Source organism: Xyrauchen texanus, chromosome 13, assembly GCF_025860055.1.
Source record: "Xyrauchen texanus isolate HMW12.3.18 chromosome 13, RBS_HiC_50CHRs, whole genome shotgun sequence".
Taxonomy (NCBI): Eukaryota; Metazoa; Chordata; class Actinopteri; order Cypriniformes; family Catostomidae; genus Xyrauchen; species Xyrauchen texanus.
Window position 1 is genome coordinate 14,482,222 of NC_068288.1, and position 12,818 is coordinate 14,495,039.

The window sequence follows — 12,818 nt, forward strand, 5'->3', positions numbered from 1 at the left end:
CGACCGGACCGGTTCTCTTGGGTCAAGAACTTCAGAGATGTGCACGAACAGGAGAAATCTCGCCAAACGAACAAAAACGTAACTGCGTTTGGCGAGATTCAGAAGTACGCATCTAGCGGGCACTGTACAATCCCAAAATGGCACTGGAGCTGCTGAGACGTAACATTGAAAATTATTCATTTCGATTTGATTTGTAGTTGTTGCAACATCATATGAGTCACGTGACAATGCCCATGTTCCTGGATAAAGTACGTCCGGGAATGCATTCATACTACTCGACTGCAAACCAAACATAAATTACATTTGGAACGTCCGGGAACTTCTTCATGAAATGCTGTACTGGCTCTGACACAATGTATACACTACAGAGAATGCCTAGTTTCCATCCACCTTTCACGCTATTTTGTGATCAACAAAATGAAAATGTGAAAAATAAAACTGCGACATTCGCCGCCTTCTGCCCGTTTCCATTCAAATCGACAAATGGATCGATATAAAAGTTGTGTGTGATGACATCATGCCTAAAAAACACTTTGTTGCGTACGTTTTGTTTTATGGCAACATAAATCTGCCCTGAAGCCGTTTCCATACAGAAATGTGTGTTTATCACTAATTCACCTCACAGATGCCCGTAATTGTTTATCCTCTGAAGTTTGGGTAAAATCGAGATTATTGAGACAATTCACTGAAATGAGTCAGTTTACTGTCATTTTAATGAACAAATAAATGTAATCAGAAGACGAGGAATTGCAATCAAAGGGAGCAGTTGCTCTTCTGATGGGACTGTAATATCGGTCCTGATGTTGCACCTATTGCAGGTTGCCATCGGTTACGACCCTAAAATGGATCATCATGACCCTGTTCAAGCTGCAGCAATAGTGGAGAAACTTCCAGTATCAGGATCATCATGGATGTGTTTATGATGTGTGACAGAGATTAAAGAAACATTGATGCGTGTAATATCAGTGTTACATATATGATACATTCCTCATATTCAATATTTTAAACAATCATCCAATCTAAAGCATCACAACGGCATCATGTCGCGCAGATTTCTCCAGTGACTTTAACCACCAACTGAACCTGATCATCATCTAAATTTATTTTAGCATCATAATGTCATTTATATTTTCTGAAGCAGTAAATGTGATCCGAGGTAAAGAGGGTTTGATTTCAAATATTTAAATGTTTTAAAATGTTTAAAAGCTGTTTTCTGAAAGTGAACTCAATAGTTCTGATAGTTTATAGTCTTGAGAAAACTCTAGAACTTTCTGAGAATCATTCAGACGACTTTATTCATCTACAGAACAGAGTAAAGCTCATTTAAGTGTGAGAAAAGGCATTTATAGGTCAAAAAAATATTTTTTTAATTTAATACAGAGAATATTGACAGCATTTTTTAAAAAGTAAAATTAAACAATAATTTAATAGTATTGGGCTGTAATAGTATTGCAGACTGAATCTTTTCTCCAGTATTGTGTATTTATTCTTAATGTTAAACATCTTTATGCACAGAAATGTTTTATGTTTTATGGGATAATTCAGTGACTGTCGTCTATTATTTTGAACGGTGAGAAAAAAGCAACTTTAATAATCAAAATGGATGATTACTGCGATTAAATTAATCACTAACAGCTGCCGTTCACTTGTTCAATGTGCAGGAGATATTTGTGTTGCACTCCTGGAGTGTCCCGTTTGCCGATTGGCTCAATATGCCGTAAAGATCAATCCATAATCACGGACAATAAATCTGCTTTCAATACTGTCGTCATGGTAACACAGGCAAACGATTGGGGCAAACTCTGTCACGTGACACTGTTAACATTTTTGCATTAATGCCAATTTTATTGACAAAATGTGTTTCAAAACCAGTTTTTCATGACATCTGAAGTATCGACAGAGAGTTTATGCGCTTGAGTTAAATGGAAAAATATTATGTCGACATTTGTTACATTTTAGTGATAGTTTCCATCAGCTTTATTTTGATGCGCTAAAACGTTTTTGGCAAAAATCGTTGGATGGAAACGTAGTTATTGTTCCCATTACATTGCTGCAAAATGACAAAGTGAAAGAAATGTTGATTATAAATATTCATATAATTAATTTAATACTGAAGTCAATATAAATATGATTTAAAATAATGAAAAATTGAACTATTGTACCCTTATGAGCTATATATTTGTATGCTCTATCAAGTATCGAGTCACTCCTCTCTTGTGAGTCAGGGACTACAAACGGGTCAAGGAACGAAAACCAAAAGTGAACTAATTGTTCCGCAGAATGTAACCGAAAACGGGAACCAAGTAATTTTCAATTGTTCCAGAGTGAAAACGTCATTTTAAAATGGTGGTAACCGGTTATTTTCGTTCAGTTTCATATTGTTCTAACAGGTTACCAATCGGAAAGGCGGTTGAGGAACTTCTGAACCGGAACGAGGTAATACAGTTTTCCCTCAGAAGGCAACAGTTCAAATAGGAAGTGGGCTGGTCCACTTCCTCTTCCCTTACGTCAAGAGGCAGCTCACTAGGACCAGAGTCCAACGTCTTGGATAGAGGAGTCCTAAAAGGACTACATGTTTTGAAGGGATGGTTTCTGACAGCTTCTTCTGCAACAGTCTTCTGTCCAGTTCTCTCAATGTCTGGATAAATCGACGGTTTCAACTTTTCCCTTCTGCTGCCAAACCAAACGTGTGGCATCAGTGTGGATGCCAAAGTTCAATCACTTTTCAAAAGTCCTAGAGACTTGCCAGGGTTGGTTGAAAAAGGAGAGAGAAAACCCCTCGCCCCTCCCAATGCCGAGACTGAGGTTTGGGCTAGCCCAGTCGTAGTGTGTGGGCGGGCGGGCGGTTAGACTGGAGAGGACTGCTGTACCGTAATGACACGGTTTGCCTGTTTGTACCATACGGGAAGAGGAAGTGCTCATGATATATCCTGGACCCAGATATTTAGAAACCGAGAGAGAGCAGCCAAGAGCACAGTTAGAGACAGATACACACCCTTTCGTTAATTACACTCTGGGCTGTGTCTCCATGAGCGAACCTCAACTGAATATAACCCTTTAAACCTCTGACAGCAACAGAGCTCATCATGAGAAACTCTAGATACAAATCCGGCATCTTGAACCCCCCACAATGAGATCCAGAAGCAAACACTCTTGGATAAACAGTTGGAGATCCAGTGGCACACTGACTCGAGTGTTTATTAGACGTGACCTAGCTCCGCCTGGGCTGAGGCTGTAACGCTCAGACTAGAGGTGCGATTGGGGATTCGGTGAGGCAATGAATGAAATGGAAGATGACCAAACTACACTGGCATCAAGAGAGGCGTGTACTGGGATCTCTGTACCGTGGCTTGATCTACTTAAAGCTCATCTGGACGAGTGAAGAGAACTTTTGTGGAAGAGATTATAGATATTGCCTTTGAGCAACTCAATGCATCTAAACATGATGACAGAAGATGATAAAATGAATCCTGGTTAATGGATTGATGCTAAACAAGCCACAGAGAGACCACAAGCCACAACTCTCTTGCACTTAAAGGAACAGTTCACCCAAAAATGAAAATACTTCTTTCATTTCAATTCCATTCAACATAAGCTGCTGCATTCCAAGCAGTCTGAATCCAACGTACAGCTTTGTTTTAGGAACAAAACCAAAATGCAAGCCAATTTAATCCAGTTTAATGTGAGTACCGCTGTAATGGAGCATGTCGGTGAGTTGAACTGGATAACCGGATCGGTCTGATTTCGTTCACAACTTCAGATTACTTGGTTAACGGCGCATAAGCCGCGCGGATCGCTTTGATATCGCTTTTACGGGTCTGTTTTGTCACTGTGAACTGTTGCTGTATGGAAAATACCTGCTAGAACATACTTCAAAATATCTCATCCCTAGACAGTTTTCATTGTTCCGATGAACTGTTCCTTTAAAGACAGAAGTTCCCCAAGAAGAAAGAGAGCAAATAGTTACCTGCATCCACGTCAGCTTGTTAAAGAAGCGGCCGAGGAAAGAGAGAATAAAACAATCTCAAATCAACATGCACAGTCACAGATAAACAACAGACAGTCACAGATAAAGCAGGAGAAAGACAAACAGAGCAAGAGAGAAATAAGCTTTCATTCATTCACTGTAATGTTATCTAATGTCACGGTGCGTCTGACGGTCACGTATATCTGTGTGAGGAGAGACAGTCAAACACAAATCTGATTGCCCTGAAGACATCGTCAGGTCAAACTTAAACGATCGATTGAACTCATCACTTTATGCAGCACAAACACATTTAAAGACATCATTATAGAAGTGGTACATTCAGTTAATTCGCTTATATCAACTCATAAACAGTAGCCTATGCGCGGTGTTGGTGGACCCGTTAGATGGAGGAATCAGATCATCATTAGACTATATTTGACCGCATCTGTCGAAGCACTTTGGAAACGAATGACGAGAGTTTTTCCTGATCCAATGTTTCTGGTTGAAATCAGAAAAGAGCACAAATCTCCCACTATCTGTCGGATAGAGCACATTTTGGGCATTTTCAGCGCAATTTCAGAGAAGCGCGCACTGAACGCCACCGAGCGTTTGTTTTGAAACTGGGCATGAGAGCCGCGTGTCGCAGTGAGGAAGGATCATCCCAGACGAGAAAGTGATAAGAAAGTTTTGGCGCCGAGCCTATTTTTGCCGCACATACAGCACTGAACTCATTTAACCACATAATTACAACAAAGCCTTTTATGAAGCAACCTGAAATACTGGTGCATACTGCTCGCCCATTGTTTAAAACAACACTTGTAGTGTACACAAACACACTTTCCGTTCATTAAAACACAATGAAATCAAACGATTTAGGCACTTATGCTGCGTTCACACTGACAGCTACTTTGTCGCTGCGTGTCGCCGGTGTCTAGCGGTTAGGTCGCTAGCGGTGTGTGTGGAGAGTCTAAACAGAACTGTTTATTTACTATTAATATTATTATTAAAATATTAGGATCACGTGAGATCTACCATCTTCTCTCGTTGGCTGTCGCTCCCGAAAGTCACTCTTCATTTGCATAAAGTTAAACATTTCTCAACTTTGTCACGTCGCTGGACACACCCACATCCGGTCGTCAACGGCCGCCGTCGCTCGTGCTGCCAGAAGTCGCCAGCTCTCAATGAAAATGAAAGAGATGAGGTTTTGTCGTTGCGTGTTTAGACTTCTTGACCATTTGCATGCAATGTGATCCCTCTTCTCTTCTCACGTATGTGACCGTTCTCAAAGGCCAACTCCGTTAATCGTTTACAGTATAATTCATGGCATTATTAAAGAAAATATTCAGCATCGTTACCCTTGAGGTCACTGTACTCTCACGCAGTAAAGGTGCAGCCAAGCTCAGCACGAGATCGCTGCTGTATTCATGCTGCAGGTTTGCCGTGCGGTGTGAAATATGTGTAAGAAACTTGTGTAATCGGAATCAGGTGAACATGAATCAAGCCTAATTATTCAGGGCTTCTGATTAGACCAATTACTGTGCAGTGTTGCCATGTCCTATTATTATAAGTGACTTTGGGCTTGTCACAGTAGGGAGTCACGGGATGCGGTTATTTGGGCTCGTTTCCAGAGTACGGTCACGTTATTGGGCTTTCTGAAGCTTGGTCTCGCAGAGCCCAATAAACTGCGATCCTCAACCAATTGCAGCTGCCAAACCGCCCCATCTGCTGTTTGAGCCGCGCTCTACATCAGTGGGGTCAAACACGCGGCCGGCGGAAGAGTCATTTGACCCGCGCAATGGCGGAATTCTGCACACGCGGTCTCACGAATACACGCGTATACGCGCTTTTCCTCTGAAACTGGATCGGTGAGCGACAGAGCAGCCCATTTAAATTCATCGATCATGACTATAATGACAGAATAGACACATGCAAGGAAAACATCAGAGGTCAAAGTTCATTTCTCCATTGTTTCAGGTTAATTAGATGCAATGCATTTATAGAGTTTTATATCTGATCGTAATTGGCGTAATCGGTCGCTTATTTTCGCTTGTTTTTGGTGAGGCAAGTCGCTTATTTTGGGCTTGTTTTTCCTGAGCAGGTCGCTTGTTTCTCTTTTAGGATCTGGCAACACTGCTTAGATGTTAGGGCAACCCATCGACTGGGCATTTTAGTTTTTCAAAACCTAGTGAGCTGCCAACTTAAATGGCATGTTTGGGCATCATGGGCACATATAAACATTATAGGCTAAGTTTGGGGCAGATGTAGATTTGTAGTAATTATTATCTTGAGGGTTGTTTAAATAGCTGTAATGCTGCGAAACAACTACAATCAGTCAGATCTGTTTGAGGAAGGAAACCTTTCCCACATTCAAATTCCAAATTTGTGATATTTTACGCTGATAAAAGTGGATTTTCACGGCAAAAGGGGCCGGTCCGTATAATCGCACTAAACTGCATTCCTACATCAAACATGACTGTGGCAGTTATTTGCCCGTATGAGCTGCTGGGTTGTGAAATGGTAAAGGAGGTCTGTGTCGAGACCACAAGGCCGGCAGTGATTTCCTCCTCTTGTTGCATAAACACACATAGAGACACACGTAGAGACACATTTGCCCTTGTGAGAATGTTGCTTAATGAGCTCTGAGAATGCGTCTATTCATGTAGTATGTGATAAAAGGGGGAAGGGGGAAAAACCCAGTCGGCAAACTGCTTTCATTGCAGTGGCTCAGGCAAATTCTCGTCCACCTCTACTTAGTGGTTTTGAGGTTTGGGGTTACTCCACCAGCTCGGAAATGCTATTTTTAAAACCCAGAATGGTGAACCATGAAAAAAACAAGAGGAAAACATTTTAATGGCATGTTTTATTTATTTAGTTTTACATTCTGGAATGTAAATTTGGCAATTCAATCTAAACTTCATACAGAAATGTGTTAAATTGAGAGTTAAGCGGCGCTTCTCCATTGGGCGAGGTGTTGGCGTCCAACACGAGGGGATGTAAATGTGTCGCTTTAGCTCAGCAAGCCACAAGTTCAACGTTCTCTGTTGTCGCGCTGAGTTTCCTTTGGCACTCTGGGATATAATCCACTGTGGCAAACAGGCAATTGAAATTTTGGTTGTTGTTTTTTCCTCTCGGGGTGATTTCCCCAGCTGACCGCTGGTATGCAGTGGCTTGAGTTTTATAGGGTGAGGAGCAAAAGACATGTTTTAGTGTCCGTCAGTCTGCTAACTGCCCTCACCTGTGACCCCCAGGCTTTAGTTAAGCCCACTTTGACTTAAAGGGACAGTACACCCAAAAAGGAAAATTCTCTCATTATTGACTCCCCCTCATGATATCCCAGGTGTGTTTGACTTTCTTTCGTCACCAGAACACATTTGAAGAATAATAGAGAAATATCTCAGCTCAGGCGGTCCTTATAATGCAAGTGGATGGTGATCAGACATTTGAAGCTCCAAAAATCACAGACAGTCAACATAAACGTCAGATCAAAAAAGATAAATATTTAAGTACTTTTTAACTCTAAATCATCACTTCCTGTATGCTTCACGAGAGGGTGGAGTTCACGCGGTTAAGCACGTGCGATGTAAACGCATTGGCATTTGAACATACCAACGTGATTATGCCACACGTGCCTACTGCTGCTGAACGGAAGCATGATTTAGAGTTAAAAAGTACCTAAATATTGATCTTTTTTGCACCAAAATTGATCGTGTCTCTTTAGAAGACATTAATTTAACCGCTGGAGTCGTATGGATGATGTTTATACTGACTGTCTGAGAGTTTTGGAGCTTCAAAAGTCTGATCACCATCCACTTGCATTTTAAGGACCTGCTGAGCTGAGATATTTCTCTATTTTTCTCCAAATGTCTTCTGGAATTCTTATACACCTGAGACATCATGAGGGGGAGTAAATAATGAGAGAATTTTAATTGTTTGGGTGAACTACCCCTTTAACTCCGTTTGAACTACTTAGAACCACAAACTTTGTAGAAAAGCCCTGATTTTTTTAATTAATTCCTAAACTTTACAAAGCCTCATCTTTGAGGGAGTCATGTGAAAGGCCAGTTAAACATTGCCACATAATAACAGTCATAAAGGGCATGAAATATTTACACGGGGAGCTTTTGAAACCAGATCCTCGCTCGGGGAGGAAAGCATATTGTGGTGCTCTGGCGGCGTGCCTTGAATGTTCTCAATTATACATGGCGAGTCCTCCGGTGCAACTGTAACATACTAACCCGCTAACAGCAGGTGTGCAGAGGAGAAGCGTATCCAAGCTATCTAGGCCTTAACAGCACTGAAAACTAGGGATGGATTTGAACTGTATTTGCGTATTAGGGAAAACTTCAAGAGTTAAATGGGATCTAAGAACACAAGAAACACAAGCTGCAACCTTTCAAGAACACTTCTCCAACAAAAGCGTTCAAGTCAGTAATATAAACGGTTCAGGAAAGTGCTTGTGTCCAAAGAGAGCGGAAATGTTGTGATCGGTTTACAGTAATGCTCCAGGTTACGCTCCATCGACAGCATTCATGGCATAATGTTGATAAGTACAAAATTGATTCATAGCTTTAAAACCCGCTATAGCTGGACTGTACGGGTGCATGAAAACGCTGTTCAATGTTTGCATTCACTTCCATTGTGAGTGCCTTAAGCTGCGTTCACACCGGCAGCAACACGCAGCGACAAAACAACCTCATCTCATTCATTTTCATTGAGCGCTGGCGACTTCCGGCAACACGAGCGACGACGACCGTTGGCGACCGGATGTGGGCATGTCCAATGACGCAACAAAGTTGAGAAATGTTTAACTTTTTGGGAGCGACAGCCAATACGAGAGAAGATCGTAGAGCTCACGTGATCCTAATATTTTAATAATAAAATTAATAGTATAGAAACAGTTCTGTTTAGACTCTCCGTACAGACCACTAGCGACCTAACCGCTAGTCACCCGCGACACGCAGCGACAAAGTAGCTGTCAGTGTGAACGCAGCTTAAGTGTTATCGCACAAGGGGATAGGGGTGGGCGATATTACCAAAATCTTCATTTCATTTCATGATAACAATATATACCATGATATAGACTTATTTATTTTATTTCACGTTTCATGCCACATTTCAGTCTGATATGTTGTTGACCAAAATTACTATTATTATTATTATTATTATTATTCAAAACTTTCCTCAAGAAACTCAAGATTTTCCAAAAACAATGCAACAAAGAAAATAATGCATAAGTTAAAAAATATCTCAAATTAAGTAAACAAAAATATTGAATAAATAAAAAATATATATATATGACTGAATTGATGCAGAGCACATATTTTGGCTTTTAAAATGTTCAAGTAGCACGCGTGACCCCGCTCTGCGCTCTCCTGTAAAAATGGAGAATCCCGCTGGACTCGCGCGCACTCGTACACTAGCAAAATCTCTCTCTTTATATAGTCACATCACCAAGCCCTAGGAGGGACGAAACGTAATAATTTTTATTGTAATTAACATTATACCACTAATGCTATTGTTTGCGCTCAACTTGTATTGAACCTAGAACGTTCCTTCTAGAGGGAGTGCCTATTATAATAGCACACGCCCATTTAGAGTGATTGACAGTAGAGATGAGAGTGATCCACCTACCTTCAGGGCTTTCTTCCTGCACGTATGTCCCAGTCAGATACCGGTGCACTAGTGCCGACTTCCCACTGGCCAAGTTACCCACAATGCCCTGCAATGTGCACACATACAAACACACCAAATGATTAGGGTCCTCGCCCCTCGTGATGTTTGTCTTGTACATACACAGTGCCTGCTTAACATAAAATCACCTTCTTCCTGAACAAAATCCTAATAATCACATTCCAGGTTTGTTAACATGATTTTGCAACCCTTGATTCTCATTTTAAAGCTCTTCTCATGCCACGTATCAACACTACTGGAGTCTGGGACACCTGCAGAATTCAGTGGATCGTCCCGTTTTGAGAGGGCGTGACATTATAAAAGCTTTTCGGTGGTGAGAAGACGAGCGTGCGGCACTAATCTAAGCTCTTCAATAATGCAGATCAGTGACGGGACTCACCACTTTGAGTTCTGGTACGGAGCGGCTGAGCGTCCACTCCTGACTGTTGACAAATGCATCTGTAACAGAGAAGAGAGAAAACAGTCAGGCGAGACCAGAAACGCCAATAAATTAAATCATATTATTGAATCACAATATCCGTGTCACTGCATTTCTTATCGTGAAGGACATTGGCACAGCTTTATTAATACAAGAGAGTTTAAGTTAAACATGGATTGAAGTGAACAGGAAGATGAGCAGCAGCATATCAGATATTTAGACGTGCTTTTAGAGAAAAGATCTTGAATATAAGTATATTTTGTCTTTACTGCACTCGCAAAAGTATGAACAAGTGATAAATACACTTATATATAAAATACACTTACAGGTGAAACTCGAAAAATTAGAATATCGTGCAAAAGTTCATTAATTTCAGTAATTCAACTTAAAAGGTGAAACTAATATATTATATAGACTCATTACAAGCAAAGTAAGATATTTCAAGCCTTTATTTGATATAATTTTGATGATTATGTCTTACAGCTTATGAAAACCCCAAATTCAGAATCTCAGAAAATTAGAATATTGTGAAAAGGTTCAGTATTGTAGCTCAAAGTGTCACACTCTAATCAGCTAAACACCTGCAAAGGGTTCCTGAGCCTTTAAATGGTCTCTCAGTCTGGTTCAGTTGAATTCACAATCATGGGGAAGACTGCTGACCTGACAGTTGTGCAGAAAACCATCATTGACACCCTCCACAAGGAGGGAAAGCCTCAAAAGGTAATTGCAAAAGAAGTTGGATGTTCTCAAAGTGCTGTATCAAAGCACATTAATAGAAAGTTAAGTGGAAGGGAAAAGTGAGGAAGAAAAAGGTGCACAAGCAGCAGGGATGACCGTAGCCTGGAGAGGATTGTCAGGAAAAGGCCATTCAAATGTGTGGGGAGCTTCACAAGGAGTGGACTGAGGCTGGAGTTACTGCATCAAGAGCCACCACACACAGACGGGTCCTGGACATGGGCTTCAAATGTCAAACGTCTTACCTGGGCTAAAGAAAAAAAGAACTGGTGTGTTGCTCAGTGGTCCAAAGTCCTCTTTTCTGATGAGAGCAAATTTTGCATCTCATTTGGAAACCAAGGTCCCAGAGTCTGGAGGAAGAATGGAGAGGCACACAATCCAAGATGCTTGAAGTCCAGTGTGAAGTTTCCATAGTCTGTGTTGGTTTGGGGAGCCATGTCATCGGCTGGTGTTGGTCCACTGTGCTTTATTAAGTCCAGAGTCAACGCAGCCGTCTACCGGGACATTTTAGAGCACTTCATGCTTCCTTCAGCAGACAAGCTTTATGGAGATGCTGACTTCATTTTCCAGCAGGACTTGGCACCTGCCCACACTGCCAAAAGTACCAAAACCTGGTTCAATGACCATGGTATTACTGTGCTTGATTGGCCAGCAAACTCGCCTGACCTGAACCCCATAGAGAATCTATGGGGCATTGCCAAGAGAAAGATGAGAGACATGAGACCAAACAATGCAGAAGAGCTGAAGGCCGCTATTGAAGCATCTTGGTCTTCCATAACACCTCAGCAGTGCCACAGGCTGATAGCATCCATGCCACGCCGCATTGAGGCAGTAATTAATGCAAAAGGGGCCCAAACCAAGTACTGAGTACATATGCATGATTATACTTTTCAGAGGGCCGACATTTCTGTATTTAAAATCCTTTTTTTTATTGATTTCATGTAATATTCTAATTTTCTGAGATTCTGAATTTGGGGTTTTCATAAGCTGTAAGCCATAATCATCAAAATTATATCAAATAAAGGCTTGAAATATCTTACTTTGCTTGTAATGAGTCTATATAATATATTAGTTTCACCTTTTAAGTTGAATTACTGAAATTAATGAACTTCTGCACGATATTCTAATTTTTCGAGTTTCACCTGTATATATAACATTCTCTTAAAGCAAATTTCTTATAAAGTTGCTTCTCAAGTAAATGTTTCTTGTTTTAAGGATTTTTAGACATTTTTAAATGGTAAAAAAGACAAAAACACTTGATAAAAAAAGGATTATCTGCAGTGATTTTCTTTACTGGATTAAATTTAATAAAAAGTATTTTTCCCTTTAATTCAGTGAATGTCATTTAGAGATATTTTAAAAGATGATTTTGTCACATGTAACGCAACATCATTTAAATGAATTTAAACTTACTGAATATTGTTTACAAGACTCTACACTGTCATTTAAGGGTTAAACATCTGGTGCACCACATCACGTGACACAACGTCGTGACGTCGATTTCCGTGAAGCAACCAAAGTGCCTCTGGTAAGAAACCTCTTCATGTTTTATGATTGAAACCTGTTTGGTTGTAAAGAGGAGCGTCTCTAGTTTCATTTGATATGCCGCTTTAAATCATCCATTAATGTTTTGCACTTCAGCGCGCTGATAAACATGAAGTGCACATATGTGGACAACAGGACAATATTCCCTCAAAAGTTGAAAATATATGTTAGTTATTTTGAACTATACATTTGAACAACATTAACACATCTGTGGGTCATTTCAACTCATTTTTTACGGATCTGTTCATTAATATTAATAAATGCATTCATGTATATTTACTGTCATTATCACATTGAGAATAAATAATGTGTCTTTCAGAGGCTTTATATGGAGTTATGATGAACATAAGATGCATTTCAAACTGTTCTGAGACCAGTGCAGACAGACAGCACACTGCAGGTTAAGTCATGCACTAAATAGGGAGCAAGGGAGCATCCTATAGCTCTCCTATAACTGTTCTG

General features: G+C 40.5%; 1 protein-coding gene across 1 annotated transcript in view; it reads right to left on the reverse strand.

Moving 5' to 3' along the window:
• Positions 1-12,818, reverse strand: part of LOC127653720 (arf-GAP with GTPase, ANK repeat and PH domain-containing protein 1-like) — a 170,599-nt gene that overhangs the window by 113,007 nt on the left and 44,774 nt on the right. Inside the window, exons 2-4 of the mRNA XM_052140515.1 lie at positions 10,038-10,096; positions 9,599-9,686; positions 3,968-3,982 (exon numbers count right to left, since the gene is read on the reverse strand). Of these exons, the coding sequence (XP_051996475.1) occupies positions 3,968-3,982; positions 9,599-9,686; positions 10,038-10,096 (162 nt within the window). The remainder of the gene's footprint in view (positions 1-3,967; positions 3,983-9,598; positions 9,687-10,037; positions 10,097-12,818) is intronic.